This window comes from Gopherus flavomarginatus, chromosome 4 (assembly GCF_025201925.1).
Source record: "Gopherus flavomarginatus isolate rGopFla2 chromosome 4, rGopFla2.mat.asm, whole genome shotgun sequence".
NCBI lineage: Eukaryota > Metazoa > Chordata > Testudines > Testudinidae > Gopherus > Gopherus flavomarginatus.
Window position 1 is genome coordinate 72752227 of NC_066620.1, and position 17217 is coordinate 72769443.

General features: G+C 40.3%; 1 protein-coding gene across 5 annotated transcripts in view; it reads right to left on the reverse strand.

Annotated features, from left to right (window-relative positions):
- Positions 1–723: 723 nt before the first annotated feature.
- SPAST (spastin) overlaps positions 724–17217 on the reverse strand; it is a 56406-nt gene continuing 39912 nt past the window's right edge. For 4 of the 5 annotated variants that reach the window (XM_050950405.1, XM_050950402.1, XM_050950403.1 and 1 more), the window contains 5 exons: positions 15400–15442; positions 14571–14650; positions 8770–8840; positions 6797–6837; positions 724–1694 (listed from right to left, as the gene is read on the reverse strand). In XM_050950405.1, coding sequence (XP_050806362.1) covers positions 1572–1694; positions 6797–6837; positions 8770–8840; positions 14571–14650; positions 15400–15442 — 358 coding nt within the window. In that variant the 3' untranslated portion in view covers positions 724–1571. Of the gene's footprint in view, positions 1695–6796; positions 6838–8769; positions 8841–8957; positions 12798–14570; positions 14651–15399; positions 15443–17217 lie in introns of those variants that run through there. The other variant, XM_050950406.1, reaches the window with a different exon arrangement.

Here is a 17217-nt window from a genome sequence, read left to right on the forward strand (position 1 = left end):
CTAGTTCTTTTTATAGCTAAAACTATAAGATCAACTGTCAGTGTTTTGACTTCTCCCTCCCTGAAGCAGTAAGAAAAGTATTTTCATGACAAACCTTAATACAAAACTCAGTTTCCAATTTCCAAAGAAAAACTACAAAACAAACTGTATAAAGAGATTTCTTAAACAATTACTGACAGTAAAAATCCATGCACTTATTTTTGTAGCAAAATCTTCACAAGTGTGGGGAGGTTTTGTTTCTGTTTTTAAATTACTGAAGAAAAATGTTTGTCAAAGCTGCCACAGGATGCCTTTCTACAAACATTTTCTCATGATGTTTTAATCATAATTTAGCTCCACAGTAGAGTTTGTAAACAAAACATTGCCCATATGCAGTACAGGCCAAATATGCATTTCCCTTTATTATAATAGTTAAAGACCATGATTTAAGTGTTTGTATTTACTACAGTATGTCATTTATTTAATAAAAATTCAGGTTTTTTTAAAGAATGTAGTTATTTTACTTTTTTAAAAAGCAGATCACTTGAATTTTAGATTTTAGTATACAAACCAAAGCACATGAAAGGTATAAAAATGTTAGTGTGTGCTATGTATTAAGTATCTAGCCACTTATTTTAATGCTCTCCTCTGTAAATTAAAAAAAGCAAGGACCAGAATGGGAACAAATGTTTAGTTATTGTAAACAGACAAACTAATACAGAACAGAAACACTAGTTCTAAAACTTCACAATTTGACAGCATCATTTATTCTCTCCAAAAATCAGTTGGGCTTCAAGTAGAAGTTAACACACCATAAGAACAAAATAACATTCTACAGTGGAAGCTTTACAAATCAACTAAAGAAAAACACCGTTGGCAAAAATGGCTTAGTAGAGCAATTTTATAATGTTGTAATTTTTTATTAATTTCAACTGGTTTGATAGGATTTTTGCTGTTCTGCTACCAAAGGTCTTTTTTTAAGAACTGTTCTGTGAACTGTATGGTCACACTATAACCAGACAAAAAGACAAGGTAGTAGCAGACCAGCTGCTTTCTATTTGGAATTTTTTTTTTTTAAATAATGCTAATTCCCAATGCTGTTCTTCCTGTTGCAGAGGGAAATGGCTTATTTGGCACAGTATGGATAAAAATATTAAAAATTGAAACAAAAATTTACAAAGTTCCAGTTATAAGTTAGTAACCACCAGGTAGGGAGGAGGAAAAGTAAATGTCATGAGAAATTTTTTTTAAAAAAACGAAGAGTATAAATCTTTCGACAGTCAATACAATTGGACCTTATATCACCAACAAATACACAAATTAATGTTCATACCATGATTAGATTGCTAGAAGTCTTACCCCAGGTCTTATTGTGCTTTAACTTACATGCCCTGTGAGTAAATGCTGACTAAAAAGGCATGGAGGCCTTAATCACTTTTCATATTGTATAGTTTTTTTCAATCAATCTCAAGTTGCCAGTGCAGATATTTAAAAGATCTGTGAAGTCCTGTAAACTCTGGCTGCATTCCCACAGTCTGTATCAATTGCTCATTGCAGGCAGCACTTTCTCCTCACTTTTATACAGCAGCTCTTCAAACTGTAGTATCACCAAAGTCCTTGTTCCAGCGAATATATGCATCCAGGGTTTGAGGGCTCAAACTGCGCTTTATCTTCTTCAAAGACTCTGTGAAATCAGACAATCTGATATTCCTCATCTAGACAAAAAACAAAAGACATTTTAAGATCATGAATGTCTGTGTGTCATGTGCTTACTCAAATGAAGACGTTGGGCTTGACTTTCAGAGCAATACAATATAAATGGTGCTAACATTTGGGTTTGTGGAGCCAAGATAGTTAGACTACAATGAGAAACACAGGTAATATACTATACAAAAATCTGATAATTCTAGCTCACAAGAGACTTAAAATAAAGTGAAATGTTATTACTTTCTATTCCACTAGGTGGTGCTAGCCAGTGCATGTGAGGGGCCTGCATCCAATCAGACTAGTATGACCTTGTTCATGGTGGTGTCTTTTCCAGATAACAGGATTCAAGTGTCATATCATTCAGCGGGGTTTTGTGGTGTAATGCCCCTAGTCCAAAGATGACATCCCCTTACTCTCCAAAAAGTTATATTAAAATGTAACTTCAGAACATTGCTGTAAGGCAGAGGTGGGCAAACTATGGCCCGCAGGACTGTCCTGCCTGGCCCCTCGAGCTACTGGCTTGGGAGGCTAGCCCCCAGCCCCTCCCCTGCTCTCCTCCCTCCCCCGCTGGCACAATACTCTGGGCAGCAGGACTGTGAGCTCCTGGGGCAGCGCAGCTGCAGAGCCCGGCCTGACCCAGTGCTCTGTGCTGCATGGTGGCAGCGTGGCCCAGCTTCAGTCAGGTGGCGCAGGTGTAGTGCCGCCAGCCACCGGTGCTCCAGGCAGTACGGTAAGGAGGCAGAGGGGGGTTGGATAGAGGGCAGGAGAATTCAGGATGGTGGTCAGGGGGTGGGGGGTGTGGATAGGGGTTGGGGAAGGAACAGGAGGTTGAATGGGAGCAGGACAGTCAGGAAGCAAGGGGGGTTGGATGGAGTGGAGGGGGGCAGTCAGAGGAAGGGGTTCCAGGGGCAGTCAGGGGACAGGGAGAAGGGGTGGTTGGATGTGGCAGGGGGTCCCAGAGGGGCCATCAGGGAACAGGGAGGTTGGATGGGGCAGATAGGAGGTGGGGGCCACAACCCCGTCCATACAATTTACGAAACCTGATGCGGCCCTCAGGCCAAAAAGTTTGCCAGCCCCTGCTCTAAGGAATCAAAAGAACAGTCAGGCTATACAAAAATTATGTGTTAAGAACTGGGAGGCAGAAGTTTATTAAAGGAAGGGTAAAATAATGAAGGCAAATTTCCAAGCAAACAAAACAGTTATACATCTTTCACAGCTTAGGAGACTGAGAAAGCTGTTCAAGTCTGCGAGACTAAACAAAATCACTAAGACTGTTCTAAACTGCCCTGAGTTTGGATTACACAAACCAAAAGGCTCCAACTTCGTATCAGCATACTCCTCTTCAAAAAGAGCTATGGTAAGGAGAGCTAGGAGTTTAGTTCACATCTGCAGCACCCACCCTGGGAAGTTACAGTGCAACACTTTGGTCATACCACTATTCACACTCACAGTAGGCCTTCGGGGCAGTACAGACAAACCCTACATGAATGCATACATTACAATCTCAAAAGCGCCACATTTCTTTGGGCCTAGTGCTTGCTAGTGCATCCACATGTGTCACAGTGACAGACAAAGAGAAATACCATGGGGCACAGGCGCAAACTTTCTCCCGTGCCAGTGGGTGCCCGCCCCTAGCCCTGCCCTGACTCCACCCCTTGCCAGCCCCTGGCCCCACCCCCATTCCAACCCCATCCCCAAAATCCCCACTCTAACTCTGCCCCCATTGGATCCCTTCCCCAAATCCCCGCCCCGGCCCTACCTCTTCCTCCAGCGCATCGTGTTCCCCCTCCTCCGCCCTCCTTCCTTACCCTGCGAATCAGCTGTTTCCTGGCGCAAGCGCTGGGAGGGAGGAGGGAGAAGCAGGACACGGCAGCGAACTCACAGGAGAAGCAGAGGCAAATTGGAGCAGGGGGGTGAGGCAGGGCCACGGGGAGCTGCCGGTGGGTGCTGAGCACCCACCAATTTTTTTCCGTGGTTGCTCCAGCCCCGGAGCACCCACGGAGTCGGCACCTATGCCATGGGGCAGGGAGCTGCAGTAAATTTTTTTTAATATACAGTCAAATCCTATGACAACAAGGCATTCAGCTAGGTGTAGAACAAATCCACAATCCAAGAATGGCTGGCTGAATACTATTAATAGGTTGAGTACATACAAATGCATCACATATATATGTGGGCCCCCTATGACTGCTTCTGCTTACTCTGTCAGAGGTAAGTCTTTAGAGACAGGGACAGAGATCAGCTTACAAATACGGCACGATTGTGAGAGTCCCCTGTCTCTCAGGGTGACCCACGACTCTTACATGGGCTTCATCTCTTTACAAAAGCTTGGACAACAAGGCTGTGTGATATTGCACTCCATACGTTTTATGGAATTATGCTTCTGAGTGTGAATATGATGTAACTGGAATATGCTTTATGCAAAAGGTCTCTTGTAAGGTATCATAACAAAGGTTATAACCCACTGAATATATTCCTCCTGTTTGTATGCATGTATCATTTTTGTATCTGAAGCTAGAAATATGAAGTATAACTCCAAGGTCCTATTGTAATTATGCAAAGTGTGGGCCATTAATGGTGGTTTTGAATCTTGATGGCTCCCATTGACTAGGACAATTGGTTGTAAATGGTTTATTTACCTGCAAGCCTTCCTGTGTATGTGTGGGCCAACCCAGGAAGAATGGAGACTAGGGATCTTACAGTGACATGTGGCCATATCACATGATACTGGAATCCATCTTAATCCTTGTACTTTTCCATGGATGAGGCGGGGGTGGGGACAAGCACAGATAAGAGATTCCCGCCTTGTGCCAAAGCTATAAAAGGGGGTGGAGCAGGACAAAAGGGGCTACCAATCACGAGAAAACCCCTGGTTACCACCCGAGATGTCTGCCAGAACTAACAAGGACTGCAGCGGGGAAAGGATTGGGCCCAGACTAGGAAGGCGTCTAGTCTGTGAAAGAAGTTTATTGGAACATCTCTGAGGGTGAGATTACCTATAATCAGTTTCTTAATGTATTACGCTTAGACTTGTGTGTTTTTGTTTTATTTTGCTTGGTGACTTACTTTGTTCTGTCTTTTTACTTGAAACCACTTAAATCCTACTTTTTATACCTAATAAAATCACTTTTATTATTAAACCCAGAGCAAGTGATTAATACCTGGGGGAGCAGACAGTTGTGCATCTCTCTTTCTATCAGTGTTATAGAGGGTGGACAATTTATGAATTTATCCTGCATAAGTTTTATGCCGTGTAAAACAGATTTATTTGGAGTTCAGCCTTTCTGGGAGCTTGAACACTGGGTGCTGGGAAAGTCCCTGTTAACTGAGAATTCCTGGGCTGAGTGAATCTCAAGTTTCAGTGAACTGCAAAGAGGCATGGCCCTACCTCTGGGCCTGTGCCGGAGCTGACTGGAGTGTCTAACTCAGCAAGACAGGAGTGGAGGTTTGTTCTCAGTGGATTCCAGCTCACTGAGTGACAGTCTCAAGGGGAGTCTCTGACTAGTCACAGGCTGCACTTCTGAAGAAATAAGCAGCCAGGAAATGAAGCTTCTCCCCGCTCCTCTCCTGCAATATGTACGGGGCATACATATACTGGGGCAGAAAGGCTGAGGAATATGCAAGCTCATCTAATCCCTCTGCCACTTGAGGGTTTGTGTTCAAAAGTCTTCCCCTTCATTGCTCTGCCTTTACTCCATTTTTTCAGGAGTAAACTGTAGACTGGGCTTTGATTTGTTCAGCTTTTTTTGCATGCATTTTTTGAGATTCAGTATGAAAGTTTTTCTAAGCAGTAGCATAGTTACTAGGCTATGACATATCACTTAAACTGCTGGTTTGGTAGTACCTCCCTGTGTTGGATGTGGAAATGCCTGTGTAACTTAAGAATACTGAGATGCATTAATTTTGTGACTATCATATCAAATGGTCCATATATGCACACTTACTCATGTTAAAACACACTAATCAGGTGCACCAGTAATTCTGCATCTCTGTCTGCTATGAACCCCCACTAAATCAACAGGTTTTATTATTTATATTACTGTAGTTGTGGACCCAGGACCCCATTGTGCTAGGCACTTTACAAAAAACACAGAACAAAGAGAGAGAGTCCCTGCCCTAAAGAGCTTACAGTTCAGACAACAGTTTATATCTTCTGTTTGGAAAACTAACCTGTTTATAAAATAAAATGAAAGGACTCTTTTCAGCTACTTTGAATAATTTAAGATTTAAACCCAAAGTAAGTTTTAATACACCACTATCTGCTGGTGGGCACCGTAGAGGCTCTAAAGTTTGACCCAAGTCAAATCCCACCTGCATTGTCCAGAGGCACAAGCTACATGAAGTGTTCTTAGTCTTCCCACCCTTACCGCTAATACAGGCCAAATCATGCCCACACTTGTGTACATCCCATCCAGTCCTACTGAAGTTCTGGGGTGTAAGTTAGCACAGAATTTGACACTACCTCAATTACTGTTCTTAGATACACTTATTCTGAACATAGATCTTATGAATTTTTTAACCACACATGCCAAAAAACACATTCATATTGATATTTCAAAATAGCTTCTTAAAAAAATCATTGCTATTCAGCATTTTGTATTGGCAAATACAATTTTGTTAGGAATAACTGATAATGTTAGTTTCCCAGATCTGAAAAAATAGCTCTGTGTAAGCTTAAAAGCTTGTCTCTCTCACCAACAGAAGTTCGCCCAGTCAAACCTTGTTTCTCTAATATACTGGGACCAACACTGCATACATAAAGTCACCATAGTCATTGTAGCCTTTCAGTATGTGTCTGGGGGAAGCCTCACATTCCATGTTACCAATATTTTTAAAGAGACCTTTTCACTTAACTCAAGCAAGGAAAAAGGTTAAAAAGTTAAGCAACAATATTTTTACAATAATTTTAGAAACATCTATCAGAGGGGTAGCCGTGTTAGTCTGTATCCACAAAAACAACAAGGAGTCCGGTGGCACCTTAAAGACTAGAAAGTTTATGCTCAACTAAATCTGTTAGTCTTGAAGATGCCACCGGACTCCTCGTTGTTTCTTAAAAAAAAATCTGTATATACTCCACTCAGAAAGAAAAGGTCATGTTATAGCAGCTTACCTCACTGGCAGACATATTCTTTACCTGTTCTGGTTTTAGTTCTGTTTAAAAAAAATATAAAAAAAGAATAATGAGTTTCACAAGAAAAACCATCAAAACATTTTATGTTCAATTCTACCCTGAAAAGTGATTGAAAATGGCACCTTGCAACTCAACATGCCTGCTCCTTGTATATTCAGAGTGAGATCTGCTTGCTTTAAGTGACTACAATGTGTGTTGATTTTCACTCCTCTTAACCTTGCACAGCCAACAGAGCTGAGAGTGTGAAATGATTCCATTTCTCTTTGTGCATCAACAGAATTATTTTTTAAGTTCAATACAGTTAAATGAGTTTGCACAAAGTTTAAAAGCAATGATTCTGCAGGGGTCTTCAAGTAATGACCCCATTGACAATAGACTGCACAGCAGAGTATAACTGAGAGCATTCGCTTGCCCTGCAGAAGTTTTACTATCAGCAGGGTATGAGAAGAGTTGTAGTTTGTAGGGCTGGCATTTAAAAGGAACTTTTTTTTCCCCCCACTTCACATTTTAGATGGAAGCCAGAAAGGAGGAGAGGGGAAAAGATTTCAAACCCCACAGTGCAGTTTTTATGGGCTCTTCTCAGAGAGGTACATTCTAAATATGAAGAGTATACATTACAGACAAAAAGGTACAGACATTTTAGTGCATCCATCAGTTGCAAGTGTAAGCACAAATGTTTCCAACTTACTGGAGGAATATAACTTATGATGGCTCTTACAAGACAGCCACTTTTAATACCATACTGTTCCCCCATTTTCATGCAGTGTAGTAGACCTGTGATTCCCAAAGTCCAAATCACACTGACTCATGACAGCTCATTAAAAGTAGCTACTGAAGGGAACGTGGAGAGAAAGGAAAGTTACTTGCTAGCAACTGGAGTTCAAAATATTTACAGATTCACACTCTAGAATTTGTGCACTGTGCCTTGAATCCATGAATCACTTCAAAACAGCTTACTGTTGGGGGACCTGTGGCACCTCAACTCGTGTAAAGTCAGGTTACAGAAGGACTACATCCTTCAGTTGCCCTTAGTTCTTCTTTGCCTGCCTGAAAGACTCCAAAGCGGAGAGGAGGGTGGGAGAGTGTAGCAGAGGCACACAGAGGCGATATATTTGGAAACTCCAGTTACCGTTAAGTAGTAATCTCTTCTTCATAAAATTGTCTCTGCTGATCCCCCATGTAAAAGATGAGCTAACAGTAGCAATACCTAGAAGGACTGAGCAGTTGAACAGTGATTAAAGGACTGCCTTTCTGACACAAGCATCCAATTTGGCTCCCACATTGAAAGTGAGTGAGCAGAGCTAAATAAAAGTGTTGTTTTAACTAAAAATTTCAAAGAGGAATGTCAAAGGCAGGACACTGAGGCAGCCACAACCCTACTTGATTGGGCTCATGTAATTCCATCATTCAATCTCAAATGGTCCTAACAGCTGAAAGTCAGTTTTCATACATTCAGACAATCCCTGAATCAAGACAAATTCCCCCATGGCATTTCTTCCTGAAGGCAACAACCAAGCAATATGATCTGAACAGCTTTGTTCACATCCAATTTATGAAGCAGGCAGAGAATGTTCTCTAATACAGACAGCAGTAAGGTATATGGTCTAGTTAAGATGGAACTGACACTAACTTGGGAAGTACATCATTCCATGAGTGGAGGCATAACAAACTGAAATGTTTCTATCACCTGTTAATATCAAATGTTTCCTTTTCATGGCATTTTGAAACACTAAAAAGCAATGCTAGACAGCCACACCTTGCCACATACAGCAACACAAGACCCAGGATGTCATGGATCTATTCTGATTAATTTTGGAGATTTGAGAGAGATGGACAAATGATTTGTAAGACACAACAACAGTATCTTTAATTTCCTGAAGAAGTTTCTTAAAACAAAACAAAAAACAAAAAAAAAAACAAAAAAACACTATAGAAAAAGTCACATCACTTACCTCGAATAGGGCCCAGTGCTGCATCCTTTGCTAATGCAGTTAAGTCACTTCCTGAGTATCCATCTGTCATTCTTTGTAAAGGGGAAGAAGGGAGGGATAGAAAAACTTTCAGTGATCCGCATCTTTATACATGCATATCAGCGAAGAGTGAAATAGTATTTCTCTCAGATTAAAATGACAAACTGCACAGCATAATTAGTAAATTATATAAATGTTACTTCAAACACATTTCTCAACTGAAAAAACACATCCATTAAAGTTCAATATCAGTATTAAATGTAAGTAGCATTTTGGCAATCGAAGTCTAGGAACTGGGATCTATTGCTGAATGCCATTTTAACACACACACACACACACACACACACACACTTTTCTTTAAACAACCCACTAGATTGTCAGCACTTTTTACTCTCAAATACTTGCCGAGGACTGTCCAAATACAGCTGTTGCAGCTTCTTCATATCACAATGACTAAATTCTAATGATAAATACTTCATGCTGTGCTTCCAGCCCATGACCAGTTTCTTTGGTGATTCAGTCTACAGTAGAACCTCAGGAGTTACGAATACCAGAGTTACAAACTGACTGGTCAACTACACACCTCATTTGGAACTGGAAGTATGCAATCAGGCAGCAGCAGACACACACACACAAAAAACAAAATAAGACATGCAAATACAGTACTGTGTTAAATGTAAATTACTACAAAAATTAAGGGGAAGTTTAAAAAAAGATTTGACAAGGCAACTAAACAGTTTCTGTGCTGGTTTCATTTAAATTAAAATTGTTTAAAGCAACATTTTTCTTCTGCATAGTAAAGTTTCAAAGCTGTATTAAGTCAATGTTGAGTTGTAAAACTTTTGAAAGAACCACCCTAACACATTGTTCAGAGTTACAAACATTTCAGAGATATGAACAATCTCTATTCCAGAGGTGTTCATAACTGAGGGTCCACTGTATTTTAGGGACTACTGCAGGAATCTCACCAAGACTAAACTTGAAAAACATGGTGAGGACTGAAAATAATCTTGGCATTTTTTTAAATATGCAGAGTTCCTATTTTGTGGCATGTTGTTGGTACACTTCACACATTGCAAGAAGTTTTTCCTTAAAACTTACAAACTTTTGTTGATACTGCAGCCAGATAATGAGTGAAAAAGTGTATACTATGGAAAAATCATATTTTCAAATATCACCACCAAATACTATCTGCCTATCTTATTGTTTTATACTGCTGCCCATTATGGTAGTATCTGAATGCCTTCTAGTAGACTTCATGGCGCGTCTGACATTCTTCCTTTTGGGGAGAAAAAGCAGTGGGTAGGGTTTTTGCTTTTGTTGTTTTATTTTTATTAATTTCCTTTTTTAGTTGGTAGGGGTGTCATGTGTAGAAAGAGGTGTCAGCATGGAGTGCTTCATTCTTAAGGTGAGGCGGCTTTTTCCAAGAGGAAGGTTTTGCAGCATTTCCTAAAAACAATCATACTCTGGGGTTGCCTGATCCCCTCTGGAAGTTTGTTCCACAGCTGGATCCTTTACACCAATAATGCTTTATCCCAACACTTTTACAGGCTTTGTAATCTGAACTGTGCCAGAACTGCAGCTGTCACTGTGGTTTATGGATTGAAATTTAGTCTATAATAAAGCTCGACACTGATCCATTAACTGCTATGAAAATGAGGACCAAAGCCTTAAACTGGTTTCACAAGCTAACTAGGAAACAATGGAGGAACTTCGGTGAAGTCTTCATGTGCTCACAGCAGCCTAAGCCACAAAGAAGATGGGCAGTCCTATTCTGAACCAGCTGGAGCCTGCGGATTGTCTTCATAGTCAGCTTCATAATGAGTTACTATAATCAGCCTGGAGGTGACAAATGCATGGATTACTATGGGCTGGTCCTTTTCTGGGAGAAAGCAGCATTTTTCCTAATAAGATGGAGATGAAAAAAGGTAGCAATGCCACCTAGGTCATCCAAGCTTAGTCAGGCAAACAAACTTGAGGCTTTGCACCACTGTGATGACTGGAGGTCTTGTGGCTTCAAAAGCACGATGGAAACAATGTTTAGGATAACTCTTCAAAAGCTTTTTCCCTTTTTGACCAGGATCCTTTTGGTCTTATCTGAGTTCAGCTTGAGCCAACTGCTCTTCATTCAAAAGCAGATTTCTTGTCGGTGTTCTGACATTTTAGAGGGTGCATCAATTGAAAAAGGGGTATCTAGATGAGTGTAATTGGAATATTGTTGGCAGCTGAGGTCATGGCAACTCAGTCTCTCCCAGTGGTCTTATATAGATGCTGGAGAGAAGGAGGGAGAATATGGATACCTCTGTGATCCTGCACATGGGGGCCTTTGGAGAGGATATGCAATTACCCAATCACCACTCCAAGTTCTGCTGGAGAGGAACAACTGAGCCACTGTAGTGCTGAGCCCTCTATTCCTATTATGTATCACATGTCTAAATACTTTAGAAGTGAATTGCAAAGCAAGAGAAATCGTGTCCTTTACTGCTCATTTAAGAAATATAAAGATCATAGAATTATAGGGTTGGAAGGGACCTCAGCAGGTCATCTAGTCCAACCCCAAGCTCAAGGCAGGACCAATTCCCAGACAGATTTTTACCCCAGTTCCCTAAATGGCCCCCTCAAGGACTGAACTCACAACCCTGGGTTTAGCAGGCCAATGCTCAAACCACTGAACTATCACTCCCTCTGGGGCACAAAGTTTTTCCCCCTCCTAAGAAGGTTGAAGTCAACATCCCCTTCAATCTCCAGTCAGGGCTGGAAGAGCTGTACTTCAGGCTTTAGCCTCATTCTCCAAATTAACCATTCGGGTGCTTCAAAAGATTTGCTGAAGTCAATCAATCAAAGAGAGGGAAACCAGTACTGGCATTTCCAATGTGAAAAACCAAGGAGAAAAAAAAAACAAAAAACCCACATTATATACTGAAAAGGAACAGTAAAGAATAGCAAAAAAAGAAAAAATTCCGCTGTACCCCCCACCTTTCAAAAGCAGCCATTAGAAATTGTCAAGAGGCACAAAAATGGCCCATTAAAGGAGCTAGTTCATCAAATTTTCTGGAGGCCCTGCACTCAATTACTTTTCTGTTGTTTGTGGGAGAAAGAGGATTCAGTAGAATTAAGAATAAATCCCAGTCTCTTGCCAACCAAGGAAATGTGGCAAGTCAGTCAAGTGAACAAAGTCTATAGTAGGGAAGGGGTAGCACAAATAATTTTTCAAAAGTTGTGCTTAGTGATGTTTGTATGTTTGCGCATCGAATCAACAGTCACAGCACTTAACTCGCAAACCCCATTTTTTATTTCAGTTAGATATTAGTGCATCTGACATGGCTGAAGAGTTTTCTGCAAGTGTGAATTAAGATGACAATAAATGCAACTTTATTGTGCTGCAAATGTATGTGATATTGCAGATTCAAAATGGCTGATGCATACTAGCCCCGCTGAACACATGTGCATGCACCCCTCAAACACACACAAAAATAAATGACACCTCACTCAGTTTTCCTCCTCCATGATCTACCAAGTAGATTCTTTAGTATTTCAAAAGTGTGACAGGAGAGAGGAACATTTCTTATTTCCCTCTCCCTTCTTTACCTCCTAAATAGCATTCATAATGGGGTACCTAACATCTAGAGGATGAGCACATAGTAGTATTGTGTGATCCATAAGAATTTTCACAATGGAAAGCTCAAGTACTTAAGATTTTAAATTTTGCATTAAAAATACCAAACAGCAAAAATATTGGAAAGGCTTTACACTTATGGAATCCTTGCTATTCCATGCTTAAAATTTCAGAATTGCCAACTCCAAAAATGCACAAAGTCAGGAAAAAGCAAAACAAAAACCAACGAGATTTGTTTTCAACCTGAAATGCACACAAAATGTAGAATAGGTGATCTCTTTAGTCAGCTTGGAAAGATTGGGCTTGCTTAGAGGTTGGGTGGGAAGGAGCTTGCCTTTGTTTCATGTCTCCCTGCCCCAGGCACAGTGCTGATCAGCATGTTTCAACAGCAGATCTAGGTGGTGAGAAAACAGTGTGAACAGTACTCTCTTACACAGACTGATGGGGAAAAAATGGTGTTTTTCATAACTTCCAAAATGTGTGCAATTCATTCTCAATATGTTACACCTAGAAAGGGACATAAGAGGTTCTATAAGTATATTATAAACAAATGAACGATGAAGGAAAAGTGTAGGTCCTCTATTGAGCAGGGAAGAAGAGCTAATAATGGACAAGGTTCAAGAAAGCTGAGGTGTTAAACACCTATTTTGCATCAGTCTTCACTAAAAAGGTAAATTGTGACCAGTTATTTAATATCAGTTAACGTTACCAAAGGGGAAGAAACACAGGCCAAAATAAGGAAGGAACAGGTTACAGGATATTTAGATAAGTTAGCTGTACTGAAGTCAGCAAGACCTGATGAAATTCACCCTACTTAAGGAACTAGTTGAACCAGTCTTGGAACTAACAGCTATTATCCCTGAGAACTCCTGGAGGATGGGTAGAGAAGGGCAAATGCAGTACTTGTTTTCAAAAAGGGGAACAAAGAGGATATGGGAAACTAGCAACCAATCAGCCCAATTTGAATACCCAGAAAGATACTGGAACACATTATTAATTATATTTTTAAGTACCTAGAGGATACAAGGGTTTATAAGTAGGCTTGGAAGGATTAGATTTTTATTGGTAAATGTTGGTGGGGTTCCACTGGGGATCTGGTCTGGGTCCTTACTATTTAATATTTTAATCAATGACTTGGATAATGAGTGAAAAATATGCTTATAAAATTTGCAGATGACAGCAAGATCGGAGGGGTTGCATGCAGTTTGAAGGACAGGATTAGAATTCAAAATGACTGATAAATTAGAGAGTTGGTCTGAAATCAACAAGATGAAATTCAATAGAGACAAGTGGAAAGTACTTCATTTAGGAAGAAAAATTAAATGCACACCTACAAAATGGGAAAAGACTGGCTAGAGTGATAGTACTGCTGAAAAGGATCTGAGGATTAAAATGGAACAAACTGAATACAAGACAACAATGTGATGAAGTTGTGGAAAAGGCTCATATCATTCTGAAGTGAAGTGTATTAACAGGAGCATCGAATACATAATACATGGGAAGTAATTGTCTCGCTCTAATCAGCACTGGTGAGGCCTCATCTGGAATACTGTATCCAGTGATGCCACATTTTAGCAAATAAATGGATAAATTGGAGGGAGTATCCAGAGGAATGCAACAAAAATGATCAAAGGTTTAGAAAACACGACCTATGAGGCAAGGTTAAAAAACTGGCATGTACAGTCTTGAGAAAACACTGAGGGGAGGAACAGAACAGTCAGCAAAAATGTTAAAGCTATTATAAAAAGAGGATGGTGATCAACTGTTCTCCACATTCAAAGGTAGAACAAGAAAATCTGCTTAATATGTGGCAAGGGAGATTTACATTAGATATTAGGAAAATCTTTCTAAATATAAGGATAGCTGAGCATGGGAATAGGCTTCCAAGGGAAGTTGTGAAATCCTCATCATTGGAGGTTTTTAATAACAGGTTAGACCAACATGTCAGGGATGGTCTAGGTCTAGCTATACTTGGTCTTGCCTCAGCGCAGAGGGCTGGACTAGATGACCATCTCTTGATGTCCCTTCCAGCCCTATTTTTCTACAGGCAAGGTTACAATTTCAGTGTTCCTGATAACTAGCATTAGTGCTAAATGTAACTGACAGAGCAGTTGATATGAATGTTGTGGACCAGCAATATTGTTAGCAGAACTATCAAAGTACTTACCTGGCTAGTTGTGCCAGCTCTTTTTGGGTCAATGGACTTCCTTGCTTGCTTAAAAGATTTTTTAGTAAAATCAATCTCGTCTGAAAAGAAGCATTTATCAGTTGTAAGTTCACATACCAAAAAAAAATATTTATTTATTTACGATAAAAGCTATTAGAAGATATAAAACAAAAATATACCATTCGGGTGCTGTGAATTCAGAAGCCTATGACATTAGCAGTACTTTTGACTATGGTGTACATGTCAATACTTTAAGAGGTCATATGGATTTAGTAATCATGAAATTGAGGGCCCCATTGGTTCCAGCCAGGCACTGTACAATCATGACAACTAAACTACAATCTTGATCAGAGACACTTCTGCTGCTGCTAAGATAGCGAACAGTGCTAATAGTTTTTTGTTTTAGTGTTGAAGAACTGCTAAAATTAGGCCACACAATTTTTTAATCTTTTGCATGAAGTAATTTCATGTCAAACCAAACACACCTGCTGTTGCAGTATTCTAGGCATCTCAAAACATGTCCTTGTCTGCTTAATCACTACACTGCCTATACAACAAGCAGCTGCCCAGAAGGAGGAAGCGGCTACTAGCAGATTTGATTATACATCAGAATATAATAACTTGAATATTCACCTGAGTGGCATAAACTTACCATACTGGCCAAAGTGAATTAGCGGACACTGGTAAGTCACAAAATTCAGCAATTTGCAATAAGTCTACCAATCATTAGGGCACATTAACAAGGTTCTATAATATATTTTCTTGTTTTTCCTATAAAACAGGTTTTTAAGAACTCGCAGAAAGAAATGCACACAAGCCACACACTTACCTCTTCATTTGGTAAAGATACATACACCCGTTTGGTGAATCGTCTGAAAACAAAGTAACATTTTAATATTTCAGAAGAACTAGTTAGTAAAAGCTGACATTTGATAAAAGTACACATTTCATGCCCATGCCACCAACACTAATTTTTTTTTGCTACCTATAGTAATTAACTAAAGAAAACAAACTTAGATAGGGAATAGCAAATCTGAAATCCTTGCCCCTTGACTGAGACAGTCCAGGATGTAGCTAGATAAGAAGCAAAAAGAATGTCTGGCATCAGAGAAAGTATATAATTTAACTTGATATATTATTTTAGTGCCATGATTGTTTCTTTTAGCTCCTCACAAAGGTAGGTGCATTAAAGCAAGGTCTACTTGGGCCTTGTGGCAGCTCTTCCCATGAGGATAACACTTGGAGAATAAGGGGAATTTTTGAGACACCTTCCACGATGTTGTAGTATGCAAATAGTTGTACTTGACATTTGTAGCTTTTGTATTATGTCCGTTTTCTAAATAATGGAAAAACTTTACATAGCCTGAACCCCAACAGGTTATTTAATACTTGATTTATCTAGAAGCTTATCCTAGTATAGGAAGGTATGGTTTGCACTATCCGGATTGAATTTTGCCCATTCTTTTACCATCAGTGAGAAATCTCTTCATCAGTATGGTATATGCATATTCTCACTTGTGGGAGACTAACAAGAAGTACAACCGTTTAGGAAGGTAGGCTGAGGGCCAAATTGAGTGTGGGGTGATACATAAGGTCTGAACGAAACTCCAGGTAGTAGCCCTGCAGATTTTAAAGATACAAACATTACGGACATGCCATTGATGCTACCTTAGCCCTAATGAAACTCTTACGGGAGAAAATACTGGACTTGCCTGTAGCTCTTAACATGTTCATGGATAACATCTCCCTACAAGGATTCCAATGACTCTGCATAGTCAGATACTTCAGATCAGACCCTCCAGCTCAAGCTGGTAATGTCTGTCCCTACAACCATCAGTGTCAGAATGAATAGAACATCATTTTTAACATATTCTCATATTGTCCAGAATCTTTGGAGTCTTTGAAAATGTTGAAGAATGTAATTCATGTTCAGAGTAATTTGTAGGGAGCCAGTGAAGTCAAATCTGCATTCCTCGGTCTAGCATAAGAGAGGTGTAAGTGGGGGAGGCCATGTTACAAAGCAGAGGTTCCCAAACTGTGGTCCACAGACAAGTGGTCCGCGAGCTCCATCCAAGTGGTCTGTGGATAGTTCCCTCTAAGGTGTGCCTGGGCAACTGCACACAAGAGAATGAAGAGCCACTCATCTAATTAGTGGAGTAGTGCAGCCATAGCTCCACTAATTAGGTGCCTGGACCCTGAAGAAGATGCACATGTAAGGTGAGGTGGTGGGCTTGTGGGGGGAAGGAGGGAGCAGTGGGATGAGAAGAGGGGTGGGAGGAATTTGGGATGTGCTGTGCTGCAGCAGCCAGAGAAAAAGGCAACTTTCCCCAGCTCCAGGGCTGCAGTGAGACACAGCCTTCTTTCTCAGCTCTGTGGCCCGGGAGAAACACCTCATTCCTTCCCAGCCCCACTTTGGAGGCTGTCGTGGTAGGGGAGAGGGCACATCCATCACATTAGAAAGTTAAGACTACTGATATTAAAATATGAGTTGTGTGCTTTTATTTGTAGAACAAAAAAAATTTATATATAGTGCTTTTATCCAAATGCTTTACAATAGTTAGCTAACGGTACAAACAACATTTGGAAAGATCATTAAGTGGTCTACCAAGACCCTCAGCAATTTTCAAGTGGTCCATGAGAAGAAAAG